General features: G+C 44.3%; 1 protein-coding gene across 2 annotated transcripts in view; it reads right to left on the reverse strand.

The window, feature by feature from the left end:
- HMGN3 (high mobility group nucleosomal binding domain 3) overlaps positions 1-16,348 on the reverse strand; it is a 34,187-nt gene continuing 17,839 nt past the window's right edge. The window contains exons 2-6 of one of the 2 annotated variants that reach the window (XM_081530391.1): positions 12,503-12,553; positions 6,643-6,672; positions 3,323-3,373; positions 1,030-1,146; positions 1-483 (exon numbers count right to left, since the gene is read on the reverse strand). In XM_081530391.1, coding sequence (XP_081386517.1) covers positions 445-483; positions 1,030-1,146; positions 3,323-3,373; positions 6,643-6,672; positions 12,503-12,553 — 288 coding nt within the window. In that variant the 3' untranslated portion in view covers positions 1-444. Of the gene's footprint in view, positions 484-1,029; positions 1,147-3,322; positions 3,374-6,642; positions 6,673-10,189; positions 10,205-12,502; positions 12,554-16,348 lie in introns of those variants that run through there. The other variant, XM_081530392.1, reaches the window with a different exon arrangement.

Below are 16,348 nucleotides of genomic sequence, written 5' to 3' on the forward strand. Positions count from 1 at the left end.
TTTTGCAGGCAGGAAAACCTTTTATTTTAAACCACAAATAATCAGCAGGTGGCCACAACTATCCATGTTTCATTAAAATCACATAAGACCTAGGTACAAAAGCACCACTGATTATTGCTCTAGAAAAACGGCATGAAAAAATCCAAATACGCACAGTGAAAGCACCACAGTATGCACAGGACTGAATTTTTAAAGCGAGTGCATGGAATGCTGAATCAATTTTATAGACAGCTTCCAATATTAAACTGGTATTTATTTCATTCAAGGATGATGGAAATTTCCAAAAAGCACGACAATGAGAAGGTAAAATGTCCATCCTTATATATTTTTGTATGCCAACTAGTAGAGTCCTAAAAAATTAGCATTTACAAAATACTCGGTAAAAATAGCTTTTAAAAGTTGTCCCAAGAGGTACATAAAATCAACCCCAATTTTCATGACCATTCATTCTCCCTCGTTAGCTACAGATTCAGTTTTCTGTGCCTGTGAAAAAAGAAAGGAAGACAAAAAAGACAGAGTTACTATTAAAACTACCATAAGCCAAAGAAGACTCCACCCGAGCAACACGCACAGTTTGGAACATCTGTTTTTAGCAGCTCTACTGCAAAACCGAGTTCAACTCTGGGTGTAAAAACAGACAAGGCAGGGATATATGACACAAACACTTGGCTGCATTTGTTGCTTTCTGCTTTGCAAACGACCATAGAAGCTTTGCCTGTGGGGCTCCCGCGCTTCATGATTAAAGAAAAAGAACACCACACTACTATCTGATGCTAGTCACTGCAAACGTGCAGAATTGTCTACTGTACCCTTAACTCTCACTGTTTCAATCTGCCCCTTTACTGACAGTGTGCTGGGTGGGGTACCTCTGGAGGCTGAGACATTAACAGTTGAGCGAGAGATGCGGATCTGCAATCACATTACGGGCAATAAAGAGACACATTATGAACGTGCGGTCGCCAGCTGAAGGATCCAGCAATTGCTTTCAAGACACTGATTCAATCAGCGGGAGGTGTTTGGGGAAAGTACCTCTTCAGCTTTAGTGTCACCATTTTCAGACGGTGCTGCGGTCCCTTCCTTTCCAGCTTCCTGCTTCTCCTCCTTCTTCCCTTTAACACCTTTGCTAACCTTTGTGGCCGGATCTTTCTAACAGAGGATCAAAGCACAGGGAGACAGAGTGTGTGAGACAAGGTGGGAGGTTGTGTAAACTCAGCCAGCCTCCATCCAAACGCAAGGAGAAGCTCAAACAAGGGTGATGGGGTGGCTCTCAGGGGAAAACGGGAACCCGGTTCCGCTGAGCTTTGAGTGGGTTACACGGAGGCTCCCGTGAAAACCTAAGAGGCAACTTAGGAAATCCACTGGACTCCGAATTCTCCTCAAGTGTGTGTCTGGTGAGCATCCTCTCCTGATACAGTGAGAGGTGCTCCTGCCGTGGGGGGAACAGCTGCAGGGGACATAGTGAAGCCAGGGCAGACCCAGCAGGAGAAACATTGCCCCTGAGGACCTGGGGCTTAGCGGACAAGCAGGAAAGGCTGGGAGAGCCCCTGAGAAGGCAGGCCCAGAGGAAGAAAAACTCCTGATTTTAAGACCAAGCCGGGACCGCCCTGGTGGTCCAGTGGTTAAGACCCTAATGCGCTCCCAAAGCAGGGGGCCCAGGTTCCATCCCTGGCTTGGGAACTAAGATCCCAGATCCCACACCTCATGAGGTGTGACCAAAAAAATAAAGAGACCAAAGCCACAGAAATGAGTTCTGCTTCACAATCACCTTTTCACACCACAATACACATCATTTCAAACAATGTACATACAACAAGGGATGACGCTCTGAAGGGCAGAGTAAAGAAAAGCTGTTTGGGGGTAAATTTCCTACCCCCAATAATTCTGCACTGCAATTTCCTCATCTGCCAAACAGAATATGTGTCCCAACCTTAGTGGGATTGATGTGAGTGTCTATGCATAGGATGAAAGTGAAAGTCACTCAGTCGTGTCCAACTCTTTGTGACCCCATGGACTACACAGTCCATGGAATTCTCCAGGCCAGAATACTGGAGTGAGAAACCTTTCCCTTCTCCAGGGGATCTTCCCAACCCAGGGATTGAACCCAGGCCTGCTGCATTGCAGGCAGATTCTTGACCCGCTGAGCTACCAGGAAAGCCCGTGCATAGGATGAGGGTCTGGCATAGGACAAGAGGCTTCCCAGGTGGCTCAGTGGGTAAAGAATCTGCCTGCAATGCAGGAGCTAGAGGAGACTGTGGATTCGATCCCTGGGTCGGGAGGATCCCTTGGAGAAGGAAATGGCCACCCACTCCAGTATTCTTGCCTGGAGAATCCCCATGGACAGAGGAGTCTGGCGGGCTAGAGTTCATGGGGTCACAAAGAGTTGGACACACCTGAAGCGACTGAGTACACACGTACATAGGACAAGGGCCATATAACTGTTTGCTGGTGTTACTTATGTGCAGGGTGTTATTATTATTACTGTGTTAGTCGCTCAGTCGTGTCCGATTCTTTGCGACCCCGTGGGGTGTGGCCTGCCAGGCTTCTCTGTCCATGTGATTCTCCAGGCAAGAATACTGGAGTGGGCTGCCATTTCCTTCGCCAGGGGATCTTCCTGACCCAGGGATCAAACCTAGGTCTCCTGCTTCCCTGGTGGCTCAGCTGGTAAAGAATCCGCCTGCAGTGTGGGAGACCTGGGTTCAATCCCTGGGTTAGGAAGATCCCCTGGAGAAGGGAAAGGCTACCCACTCCAGTATTCTGGCCTGGAGAATTCCATGGACTGTATAGGCCATGGGGTCACAAAGAGTCCGACACGACTGAGCGCCTTTCACTTACACTTACCTGCATTGCAGGCAGACTCTTTACTGTCTGAGCTACCAAGGAAGCCTTAATTATTTGGTAGTATTGATTAATTATTAGTCAGCAGACTGGCCTCCTAAGACCAGTTCTAGGAAGCCAGAAGCCCCTCACAAGTCCTCCACCAGCTGTGGGCAGCAGGCCCAGGCTCACTGCTCCGGAGAACCATCTGAACTGTGTGTTTCATGAAGCAGCTACCACACTCCACCTTGGACATGAGGCTTCTCAGAGCAGCATATGCTCTGACTTCCTTTGCTGTATGGACCAAACGGAAAACACACTCCCAGTCAAGTGTGAAAACTGTGCTCTCTGCTTTTCGAGAAAGCCTGTCTCCAGCTCGGGTGAGTTTTCTAGTCCAGGCACTGAGCCTGAATCATTAAATGTGATCTTTCCTCGGATGACTCTGGGATATGGAATTATAATTTATTCACTGTGAAAAAGCCAAAGCGGGGGAGGGAGCACCTCTTACCTTAGCAGATGCTTTTCTTGGTTTAGGTTCAGGTTTGGGGGGAGCAGGTTTCTGCAAAGATAAATGAAGTTATACAAATACTGAAAGAGACAACCCTCAGCACCAAAAGAAAGAGCAACGAGGCTGCCAAAGACAACAGTCCATTTTGACTACGACATTCATCTCAAAAGAAAAAAATGTCGTCCTATTTTCAGCACCAGCAAAAAGACCTCCGCATTTCATGACTATTTTCATTCTGGGTTCTCAAGTCAACGACAGGTGAGATCTGAAAGTCAATTCACCATTATTCCCTGGGCCAGAACTCCTCTCTGGGAACATGTTTAAGCTTCTGTCTGATGTCTCTTTATTTCCTTTTATCACAGCAATGCAGCAAGAGGAATGACTCAGGCCCTCGGCCAAATGACTCCATGAATTCGGTTCACACCGGCCTTCTGAACAGTCTAGAAATCCTCGCACCATCCCAGGCGAAGCCCATTCGGGAATGAAGAGGGCTGCCCGTGAAGTATTCCAAAACCAGTTCCAAATTCTCCCACCTCTGACGCGGGCTTCAAATGCCCGTCTGAGCTTGAGCAGCTTCCTACTTTTCTCTTCCAAGGCCAGTTCAAGGTGAACAGCATCTCCTGGCCACCCAGACCTTGGGCTCCCTAGAGTCTGTTATTAGGAACACAATTATAACGATGCAATGTTCACTGTGTGTGTGTGTGCACGCTCAGTCACTTCAGCCGTGTCCAACTCTTTGCGACCCTATGGACTGTAGCCCACCAGGCTTCTCTGTCCGTGGAATTCTCCAGGCAAGAATACTGAAGTGGGTTGCTGCACCCTCCTCCAGGGGATCTTCCCAAGCCTGGGATCGAACCTGTGTCTCTTTTATCTCCTGCACTGGCAGGTGGGTTCTTTACCACTAGCGCCACCAGAGAAGCCCACAACATCCACTGTCAGCTCCCAAAGTTCAAGATCTCTCACAGACCCTATGAGCCAAAGGGCCCACGAGGCGACTTCTTTTTTTTCTTGCCTTGTGTGTTTCTCCCCACTCCTGGGAGCAGTGCCCCCCTGCCCTGTGGCCCCAGGCCCCTCCACACAAGGCTTCAGCATGCCTGCTTCCTAAGGACCGGAGATGGGCACAAGGAGACATGGGGGAAGTTTAAACCTGTGGTTTTCCTAAAGCTATCTTAGGGCAAATATTTCTTTCTCATCGAGCTAGGAAAAAATTATACCTCTCTCCTGGCACCAGAGAGCATGGTTTTAAATAGAAAACACTGCCCAGAGTACCTCCTCCGCCACCCCACCCCCCACACCCCTCCCCCGCTGTGGAGAAAAACACGTGTTTCTCCCCAATGCCTCCAGGTGTTCAGGATCATACCGAATCTGGCCCTTTCCATCAAGGTCATAAACTAAAATTATAATCAGTTCAATTCCGGAAGACTGGTCGTTGGACACAACCTCTCAAATAAGAAAAGGAAATTGAGCTTGAAAAGCAGGGGCTGTTTTCCTTCATCTTCTGACCACCATAAATTTGCTCCCCAAATATATCAGCTTGCATAGCTCCTAAATTTTCAGGATATAAAACATTTTACTTCAGGCTTTGATACACTGTACTAACATGTCCTTGTTTTCTCAATTTACAGCAAGATGGACCTTTTCCCCCTAAACTCAGTATTGGTGTTTTAATGGGACAGGAAATGGTGACGTTTTTGTAGTCTGTAACCCCACTGGCTTCCGAGGAGGCTCTGCGTCAGCCCCGTGGGCCATGATGTCAGTGGAAGGTATTATATTGCTGGATCCTGGTGCTCAGGAAAGGCCTTGTTTTATATTTTGGTTTTTGATTTAAAAGGTCTACCCCCTTGATAGGCTAGATATCCATGCAATACAGTGGCTTTCAGCATAATCTACAGTGACATCTAAAAGAGTTAAGACATAGCTTTTCAACCACGGTGAAAAGTACACCACTGGACTACCCTAACACCTTTTGTGTTGGTGTATTGTATTGGTATTGTAGCAGAATCTGGATTAACTATGTACACACACAAACACACCTCCCAGGTCTTAGCCTTCCAGGTGACTCTGATGTTGCTTCTTAGGTTGGGACTCGTGTGGTGCTAGTGGTAAAGAATCTGCCTGCCAATGCAGGAGACACAGGAGACATGATCCTTGGGTCAGGAAGATCCCCTGGAGGAGAAAATGGCAACCCACTCCAGTATTCTTGCCTGGAGCACCCCATGGACAGAGGAGCCTGGCAGGCTACAGTCCATGGGGTTGCAAAGAGTCAGACACGCCTGAAGGGACTTAGCATGCACACATATGGAACACTGGCTCAACCCAACCTAAACCTGGCTATACTTCCGAACTTGAAAATGGTCCCAAATCCTATTTCTTTCCTTTTCTTTTAAATTTGTGAAACAAGTTGAGCAAAAATATATTGAGAAGAAAAGCCAGAAACTGATATATACTTTTTTAATTTGTGAAAAGTTTCCAATATCCATTTTGGCTTGGATTCCCTGCATTGTGCCAGGCACAGGTGTGGGCTGAGGAAGAAAGCCAGGCTTCCTTGAAGGTCCCAGTGCCATCTAGTACGGGCTGTCAGCCAAGAGGTCAATGCCTTTCCCCCTACATCTCAGTGGGCAGCCCAAGTCCTCCTCCAGAGAGCCGGGCTGACGGTCTCTGCAGGAGGAGGCCTGGATACAAGCAGAGTGGGCGGGAGGAGCACAGGATTCAGCCAGGAGCACGGTGGGGTGAGGAGGGCTGGGGCACAGTCTTGTCAAGGCTTGATCACTGCCCATCCCAGCTTCAATGATCTTAACCCACGACCCTTCCCTGGGCTTGGCCCAGAGGGGGAGACCCCAGGTGGCAGAGTGGAAATGGTTCCTTTTTTCAAGATTCTCTAGTTCTGAAGTGAGGCTACAGCCTATGGTTTCAAACGACTTAAGAGAACATTCTGACTAAGGTATGAATTCTCTCTTTCTCGTGGAGAGAGAATCAGACTTCTTGTCTCCTTTGGTACATCAGGTAGGTGTAGAATAGGAGATGAGGGCTTTGCTAATAACGTCCTTCTTCCTCACACGGCTCCAGCCATGTCAAACAACTTCCTGGACTTTGCATGCTTGCTCACTGGGCTGGCCACTGTTTTTCACCAGTGTATCTGATCAAGTGAATTGCTTGGCAACACTTGTCAAAAACTGCTCGAAATTCTGACCCAGGTAATTTTCAAAAAGGAAATTAAATAAAGCTCAAGGGAAACACCACCTTAGTCTTCATTCTGCTGCTGTGGACAGAGGGAATGTGTGTTCGTAAGAGCTAACAACAGTGGGGCCCAAAGTACTCACCGCTGACAACCTGGCAGACCGTCTGGTGGGCTACAAAGAAAAGAAACACAGAACATCATTTTTTGTGATTATGCACAATCAAGCTGATTTTTTACAAATTCATTCTTACTGTCTTACTTTGTTGAAAGAATAGAACACGTGAGTCCCATTAATCCCCCACTCCCACCCCCGGTGAGCACAGTGAAACATACCCCAAGTGTCCTGAGCACTGGAACATTCCAGAAGAAGTGTCTGCAAAAAGGTGCACTGTTCAAGGAAACGGCCTCTCACAGTGGAGGGTGCCATGGGCAAGGCAAGGAGGATGCGTTTAGGCTCCAACCCAAATCATCATCTACTTCTGTGATAAAATGGGCAGCAGGAGCGCTGAGGCACTATTTAAGAACCAGTCCAGTCTGACACGCATTCCTTACAAACGGAACCGAAGCTTATAAATTTATCCAAAAAGAGACTTATATAACTGTGCAGAAACCGAAATAGTAGGAGTCCCCTCCCTGGTTACTATGTTAGAAAAGAGAATGGCTACAAATCTTAGGCAGTTAACAGCCACAGTTTCCTTTTACCTGTATCAAAATAAACACAATGATTGATCTATGAACTGCACATCGCTGAAAGATTTAAATAGAGTAAAAAGCTCTTTTCATCTGGAAGTTTACAAAGTTAGAGAACCTGTTGAGATCAGAATTTTTCAAGGAAATCTTCTTCCTCAAGGATGGTGCAACTTCACATCAAAGGAGATGGCAAAGAAAATGTCTAAGAGCAGAAATGCTCTACATATTTCAGAAAAACACACATACAACTGATACTCTACTCCTCACCAGCCAAAGTTGGAGCCTCAAGGGGATTTCACTTTGTACGAGTACAACTCCTTTCTTTAAAAGTGTTCCAGGAGCAAACACTCCGCCAGTTCTCTTCTGTTCACAGTTCTATTTCTACTAGAACAGTGTACCACCTAACATATAGTGGATATGCAAGAATACTCATGAAAAAACCAAAAAACAAACTCAAGCTTTTCCCTAATGTGCTGCCTTATGCAGACTCTGCCTCACAACAATAGCTTAAAGGTCTCAAATAATCTTTTTGAGGGTCAGCGCAAATGGTCAGCAGGAATCTGGGTCACAATTCCAAGGAAACATGGAATTCTCAAGTCAGTCTGGGTGAGCTGGTCAAGGCCAAAGGGCCTTGGAGCGTTTCTTGCCATCTCCACATCGAAGAATTTTCTTGCTGAAAATAGCCAGAGGAAGCTAAAGCCGTCTGTCTTTAAACTACAGAAGGAAATGAAGGGCCAGAGCCTCCAGGAATAACTTTAACCCTGGGTTCGTGTGCACAGCTCAGAGCTGGACTTCAGGCGGGCGGGCAGAAGTGTCGAGTCAGGAGACTATGCAGACACGTCACCGCACAGGGTCGGGGGCGATGTGGGTGTTCCCTCCCGCCCTTGTCTGTACCCCTTCTGCATGGAACCATCTTCTCTTGCACTTCTGTAGCTCTGATGCCTAGCGGGGGCCCTCAGCAAACATGGAGGTGACTGGATTGGGTGAGCACCAGACACGCACAGCAAGAGTGAACTCGCAAGGAGCGGTGCCAAGGCCACCAGTTACTTAGGATCCAGTTTGGAGCCTGAAAAGGGGCCAACAGGTTAACCATTATTTACAACTGCCTCCCTATCAACCAACAAGCTGTCCTGAGTAAGATCTCATTGAAGAGAAGCCAGATCTTGTGAAAAATTCCCCAACTCGATGGTTCTCTGCTCCCTCCCTCCCCAGGCGAAGAGGGGAACACATGAAGAGGCAGAGTGATGTCACACCCCCACCCCCAACCCCACCCCGGGATTTCCAGAGTCATTCCAACAGAGCCCTGGCCTGCCAGCTGTTCTGATCCCAATGACTCACTACCTTTTCATAATTCAGGTCCAGTACAAGAGTTTCAAAATAAAAAGCCTACAAAACGCATGCAAAACAAAGTCTGCCTTTCTAGGCTATCTAAATGGAGCCATATCTAAAAAGCATATATTTTACAGTAAAATGATTTTATGACTTCCTGCCTAAAATTTACCAGCTCTTCTTTCTATGTTAGGGAGGAAAAAAAAAAAAACCAACGAACGTCTCTTAAATATTCTTCTCTTAAACCATCCTAAGAGATGCTCTTTCTCACTGCAGAGAGGGGAGGCCGAAATAAACTTTCACTCACAGTCAGTGGTACTGACTTTGCACCAGGTGTATATACCTTCCTGGAAAGTTTCATCACATTTCACAAATCTTCCTATAAATGACTGGACTGTATTTACTGGATATAAAATACACCAGGCTGCTCTTCTCCCCTCTTTCAAACACTAGAACTCAAAGTATTCATTTGAGACTCAGGTTGAGGGGCAGAACTACTATTTAAAAAAAAGATAAGAACTTCTCTCAATAAACAAGGGCTTACTGTATAGCACAGGGAACTATATTCCATATCTTGTAATAAATTATAGTGGAAAAGAATTTTTAAAAAGAATATAGATGTATACATATATATGTGCATCACCAAATCACTTTGTTATGTGCCTGAAACACAATATTGTAAATCAACTACACATCAATTAAAAAAACAAAAAGAAAAGAATGTCTCTCCATTTGTTGATTGTGAATCTACAAGAAAAGTGGCCAAAAGAGCAGTTATCAGGGGAAAAAAGGAAGGCTTTCAGAACAATGGGTCACTAAGAGTTATAGAAACAATGTGAGGGTTTGTTACTGTGGTACACAGGTGCCAGACAAAATGGAATTATTCAGGAAGTATTTATTGATTACCTGATAAACTCCCTCGGCTGGAGAAAATTATAGTGAAGGCTACTATGAAAGATATGAAGTCTTTAATGTCCTGGTTGCAAAAGCAACACAGAAGTCTGATCTCAATATGACAGGATTCCCTGGGAAAGCTGGACACAAGTAGAATCACTGGACTTAGCTGAATACTGCTCGAAACATATGGGCCATTCCAGTGGAATTCAGAAGTATACTTATTTTTATGAGATTTTTTAATGCTTCTGTGCTTCACTATGCACTTCCAAGCAAAGCCCACAAGTCAAGCTGCTTTTAACTTTCAAAAACAAATGAAGAGCTAGGCAGACTTTCCCTTCTTTGCAGAACTGAGAAGTGGAGCAGGATGCGTATCAGGGTCTTGACTGGAGGATGGAGAAGACAGAGAAAAGGCACTGAGTGATCAGATTTTTTTTTTTTTTGGCCGTGACGTGTGGCACAAGGCATCTTATAGCTTCCTGACCAGGGATTGAACCCGGGCCCCCTGAACTGGGAGTGCAGAATCTTAACCATTGGACCACCACAAAGTCCCACGACCAGATTTATGATGACCCCAAAAGGGGCATGAGGGCAGGGGATTTTGTGTCAGAAGACTCAGACGGCTTTCCTGGTGCTGCTATTGACAAGGTGTGACACCTGGGGGAAACGTATGTTATTTCTCTGAGAACCTTTGTTCTTGTTAAATGGGGATAATAACTCGTGCCTCTGTTGACCAAAACAGTGCTTCTCTGACATAAATTACTGCCTCTGATTGCTTTCTTTTTCTTCATAGCAGATTTCTGCTCATTTTATTTACTCTCTCTTTCTCCCTTCTCCAGTGGAAGCTCTGTGAAGGCAGCCTTTGCTCCTTTGTTCACTGTGCAGTCTGCACAGCCTGGTGCATTCAAGTGCTCCTTGTCTTTTGGTTGCTTTGGTCAGAATGCTGTTGCTACTGTTCAGTCGTTAAGTCAGCCGTGTCTGACTCTTTGTGACCCCCTGGACTCCGGCACATCAGGCTTCCCTATTCTTCACCATCTCCCAGAGTCTACTCAAACCCATGTCCATTGAGTCAGTGATGCCATCCAACCATCTCATCCTCTGTCGCCCCTTTCCCTGCCTGCCCTCAGTCTCCCCCAGCGTCAGGGTCTTTTCCAATGAGTCGGCTCTGTGCATGGCCAAATGTCTCTACGGAAATCCCGAACGGGCTCTCGTTCCAGGGTTAAATTAAGGAACAGCTCAAACAATGGAGGTGAAAGGGCTTACGAATCTGCCCAGTGTAATGACTATAGCCTATCACTTTGGTCCTTTATTGTTCAGTTACTATACTCTGCATTATGCCCTTCAAATACTGTGGAGGAGATTTTCAAAAGGGGATCCTCCTTTGTAACTGATATTTATTGACGGTAGACTAGGCTGGGCACACTCAGTGACATAACTAGAAATTCCCATCAATTCAGTGGGGAAAATCAATCAATATATGATCAAACTGTTCTTATCCCAAAGTACTTCTAATTAACCAACCTTTTCACTTTTTAAACAATTGTGTTGGTGTCCTGAAGACAAATCATAACTTTTAATCTGGTCTTGATTTAAATGATAGGAAGAGTCTTTCCTGGGGAAGATTTCTGATAGCAGTAAGATAACACATGCAATCAGATAAAATATTAAAAATAATAATATAAAAATATAAGTAATAAAAATTCTGAGGCTAAAAGAATACGCATAATACAGTTGTATGAGCAAAAATCTTTTTCATATAGTCTAACCAGCTTGCTGACTTTTAGTGTTGAAAGGAGGGAAAAGTTGTTTTCACTATCCATAATCTGTTGTACGTAATGGTTTCTAGGTTTTCTGACAGATCAATTTAAATAGCAGTCCCCAAGGATAAACCCAAATGCATTTGTGCTCCAACCTAAAAACATTAAGGCGTATTACACTTAGTCAACTGTCCTACAGATTATATTTCACCATTTTCCAGAAAATTTGAGCACTGGAACTTTGCTACGATAACATTTTTTTGTTTGGTTCTACCATTTGTTTAGTGACTTGACCTTGGATTGCTAGTTTTACCTCCCAAACTCTGCTAGACTCTGAAAACTGGGTAAATGCATGGCAGGGACTTGGCTATAAGCAGTTCTGTTTGTTCTGCTTTTGAATTATTTCTTTACAGATTCTGTTGAAGATTTTCCATTCGGCAGAACGAACTTCCTTTTACAAATCACGTGTAGGGGTTTTGCTCTCATGACAACTTCTGAATTATTAACACAATATGAGTCACCCAATCAAAGAATCTGTAACTAGATATTGTTTTCGTCTCTCTCATGACCCCCTTTAGTTTATAAGTTCAAGGGTTAAGAGCTGCCGTGTTTCCACACACTGTAAAGCTCTGTGCAAAAGGGAACTGCTGTCATCACAGTTACCATGCCATTTGTTGCTTTGCTAGCTCGTCTCCTTTTAGAAGTTCATGATATTGCCATGGAAGGTCAAACGCAAGTATCTCTTCCAAGTTCCTAGCTTTTTGGAGTTTCCTGTATTTTCATACAGAGCTTCTTTGACTTATTATCTAATTACCCCAAACCCTACGAATCTTCCTGGTTAAAAATAAAAAACTTGAAAATCCTGACATTTTACATATCTTTTGTAGTTTCTGACTTTAGATACGACTGCTTTTAGGCAAATATTCAGAACCCAAATGGTAATTTATAATTCACTCACTGGAGTGGAGAATTTATTAAATCAACAGTCTTTCATTTCCTTACTGTGAAAGGCGGACTTTGTTCTCCTTGATGAATTTACCTATTATCTCACTCTTTGCCCAGAAGGAATTCTCAGTATCTGCTTTAACAGACAGCAGTACCAACAAGTAGGAACATAAAGAACATAATAAGCGGAAAACACCTCCTGAGCGCCCCTAACTGACATCTACCCAGGCTAAGGGCGGTGACACAGCCATGCTTTTATCTCCGGTTTACAGTTTACGCAGTCTCAACAATCCAGTTCAGAAGAGGAGTCATTCAGATGCAGACAATCATAACAATACTAGCAATTCCAGTTAATAATTAAATACAGGATGTCAAAGATACACTTACCTCCTGTTTAGTTACTTTGGATCCATCCTTGCCCTCTGTATTCTCTGGAGACTAAAAAGAAAATATTTGGGTGAATTGTATTTAAGTTGGAAAATGCATATTAAAAGACCACATAAGCTAATGATAATCTTCAGGGCAAAGTAAATTTGTAAGAGGATACGTTGTACACACACACACACACACACACACACACACACACACACACATTGCATTTACCTGCATAACTGCTCTAATATTAAACCAGAATTGTTGCAAGAACTGATCCGAGCCCCTGTTCTCAGTGTACATTCACTTGAAGCAATTTTCATTGATTTCTCTTGCCACTGGGGGAAAGAACAGGGAGCCAATAGCCACTCTGTTGCCCTAAGATGAGAGCAGGAAAAGCCCAGGCCAAGCACAAAACTATATTTTCACCCCATACTCACCTAGCTTTGATTTCTAGCCCATTTCCTGATAAGACTTGACGCATTTATCATGAATTCCCATTTTTCCATCAGTAACTCCAGGGTCTCTCCCATACTCCCAGCCTTGGCGGAAGGGCCCAGCACTCAGGTACCCTAGCTGATTTCTTTCCAGACTTTGATCCATCCCCCCGGGCAGCATCTGCCCACTCTTGTGATAGCTCAAACCTGACTCCTTTCCAAACTCCATAAATACACTTAGATTTATAAGACAAATCAATTATGTCAATATATTTTTACTGGCTAGACAATAAATAAGATTAAACAATTCAAATAATCAGAAAATTAAAACTATTTGACACAAGACAGGAATAAAGTGGGCTTCCCAAGTGGCGCTAGTGGTAAAGAACCTGCCTCCCAGTGTAGGACGCTTAAGAGACGCAGGTTTGATCCCTGTGTGGGGAAGATCCTCTGGAGAAGGGAATGGCTACCCACTCCAGTATTCTTGCCTGGAGAATCCCATGGACAGAAGAGCCTAGCAGGCTAAAGTCCATAGGGTGGCAAAGAGTTGGACACAACTGAAGTGACTTAGCAGACAAGCACTCAGGAACAGTGTGGCTCAGACGGTAAAGTATCTGCTTGTAATGCAGGAGACCCAGGTTTGATCCTGGGGTCGGGAAGATCTCCTGGAGAATGGAAGGGCTACCCACTGCAGTACTCCTGTCTGGAGAATTCCATGGACAGAGGCGCCTGGTGGGGCTACTATACTCCATAGGGTCGCAAAGAGTGGGACACAACTGAGTGACTAACACACACACAGGAATAGGGTTCCCGGAACAAAAAAATACAAATAGCAAACTGACATTTGACACAATATATGGCTTAGGAAAATCAAACAGCTATGTGGTAATGCCTAGTCTGATAAAATGAGAAAAACATTTAAAACCTCCTCAAACCCACTGTTTGCTGGGGTTGGTGACACTGTAAATTAGTATGACATTTTCAAAGAACAACCTGGCAATATAAAAAAGACACAGAGGACTTACCATGTAATGAGAATAATTCCGATTTTGGAACCAAGACTCAGAGAAAGAAACAAGAAACTTTGTAAAAATACCATTTTGTTTGTCTTCTTTCTAATATGAAATAACTGGAAACAACTCACAGGGTCAGTAAATACCAGACAAATGTTTAGATAAACAATGTATTAATGTAATGGGATTAAAAATAGTTAAGCTATGCGAACACATGGAAATTCCACATAAAGTAAGATTAAATTTAAACACTTAGATTATAGGAAAATCCCTGGCAGACCAGTGGTTAGGACTCCACACTTTCACTGCTGAGGGCCTGGGTTCAATCTCGGGTAGGGGAACGAAGATCACAGAAGCTGCACAGTGTGGCCAAAAAAATATTAATAAATAAACGCTTAGATTATAAAGTAACACGTAAAAGTCAGGTCAGAAGTAGATCAAGTCTTTGAGAAAGACAAAAGCTTTTCTTCGATGCAAACAACACAGTAAACGTCTTCTTCCCTGGGGCGGCCTGTTACCCAGTCTACGGATTAATCTATTCAGAACCTCCCAGATCATGGAGTTCTTGCCTGTCTCCACATCAACCAACTATTTTCCCCTCATCCATGGAATCCTCTCTATCATCAAGGAAAACAGAGCTTCTTTTTTCTCGCCCCACTCTCTTGCACAGGAATGTCTGGCTCATAGATCTTGTGCTGTATCAGCCGGCCGAGTTAGAGACAGAAAAATCTTAGAAAATCTAATAGGTGAGCCATTTGGCTTTGCCCATTTCCCCATTTACCAATGTGACCCTTCTGGCCACAAACCAGTCGCTCTGTTGTCTGAAGTGCGGGGCTCTCTTTCTTACTTATCAGGCCACTCAGTAGATCCCATCTGGGCTACCTTCTACCTGTAACTGACAAGGCTTTTAAAGCAGCAGCACACAGCTACTACTTCGGTATTTTTGGCTGTGTGGGATGTTAAGTTTCCTGACCAGAGACTGAATCCACCCTCCTTGCATTGTAAGTGCGGAGCCTTAACCACTGGACTTCCAGAGAAGTCTCCACACAGCTTCTACTGACATTTTTTTTTTCTTAAACTGATATTAATGACATTATGTTCAATATGCTTCCAGGCAGTGGATTTGTGAGAGCAATATGACTGATCGCTCTCTAAACTTACCTAATACTATTCAATTGGATGCAAATTATTGAAAAAGAAACTTGGAAACCACTCCCCTCACCCCCCAAAAAAGGCAGGTATAACTGAATATGTTAATGCTTCCAGATGAATGAATACGCTTAAGACTGGAGATGGGAAGAGAGACCACTGTAGCAAAGCTGGTTTCTCTGGCAACAACTCCACTTAAACCCCTTAAACTATAGAGTTTAAGATCACTCTATAAACAAGCACATAGCAAACTGGTAGGCAGGAACAACCCAGATGATCTTCACCCTGGGATCAGTGGGGTTCGGCGGTACACACGCAGGTCCAGACACCACTTCACTCTTGGCTCTCCACCTCAGAGCCGTGTGGTCTGGGACAGTGACCCGATCTTGTGACTCCGTCTCTTTCTCTGATCAATGATAATGACATCTAACTCAAAGGGTCATGTTTACGATCAAGTGAGATATTAGGGAGAGCATTTCACACACTGAGTGGCTACACAGATGTTATACAACAAAACATGTAAGATCTTAATGACTTTTTTTTATAGTAACAATTTTTATTTGAGTAGAGAGGTAAAATAAAGAACCACCTTTTAATCCTGAAATTCTAGATTTCCATATTGGCGACTAAGTCATACCTACTAAGCCGTGTTCGTTTTAATGAGTCTGTAAATTATCAAATATGATATATTAAATTCAATAGAGCCTTGAGGTTGAGCACAATTCCTTACATCCAGATTCCCTGCAACCTTGTCATCTGTTTCTGTTACATGGAGTAACAGGTATATGATTTCAGAAAGACCTACCATCTTTCAGGCTATCTTATCACACACTGTTAACACTTAGCCATGAGGCTGGACACAGCAGGAGGTCATGGTATGAAGGAATCAAAAGAGAAGCCCGAAGCTTTTGTCCGAGCTTTTGAGGAATAAAAACGAAGAAAAGGGAGAAATAAGGCTTGAGGGTGTACACAGATGATCTCAGATATACTTCAACCACCTTGTGAGCAGAAGGGAAGGATGAAGTGAGTCAGACAGGATGCAGGGGGTTCCAAGGCAGAGGGGTTCCTGCCCTACCCCCCCAGACAGGGCAGAGCCATGCTCATCTAGTTTGAACGCAGAATGGTCAAGGCGGCAGAAAACCACGGTCTAACAAAAAAGATCTTATTCACATATCTGAGGCTCCTTCAGCATCCAAGTGGATGGGGACTGAACTGAGAATCAGCAAGGGGTAGGGGATACATGGGGTGGCCTGATGGAAGGC

Source organism: Giraffa tippelskirchi, chromosome 9 (assembly GCF_054371585.1).
Source record: "Giraffa tippelskirchi isolate mGirTip1 chromosome 9, T2T-mGirTip1v1.2.pri, whole genome shotgun sequence".
Taxonomy (NCBI): domain Eukaryota; kingdom Metazoa; phylum Chordata; class Mammalia; order Artiodactyla; family Giraffidae; genus Giraffa; species Giraffa tippelskirchi.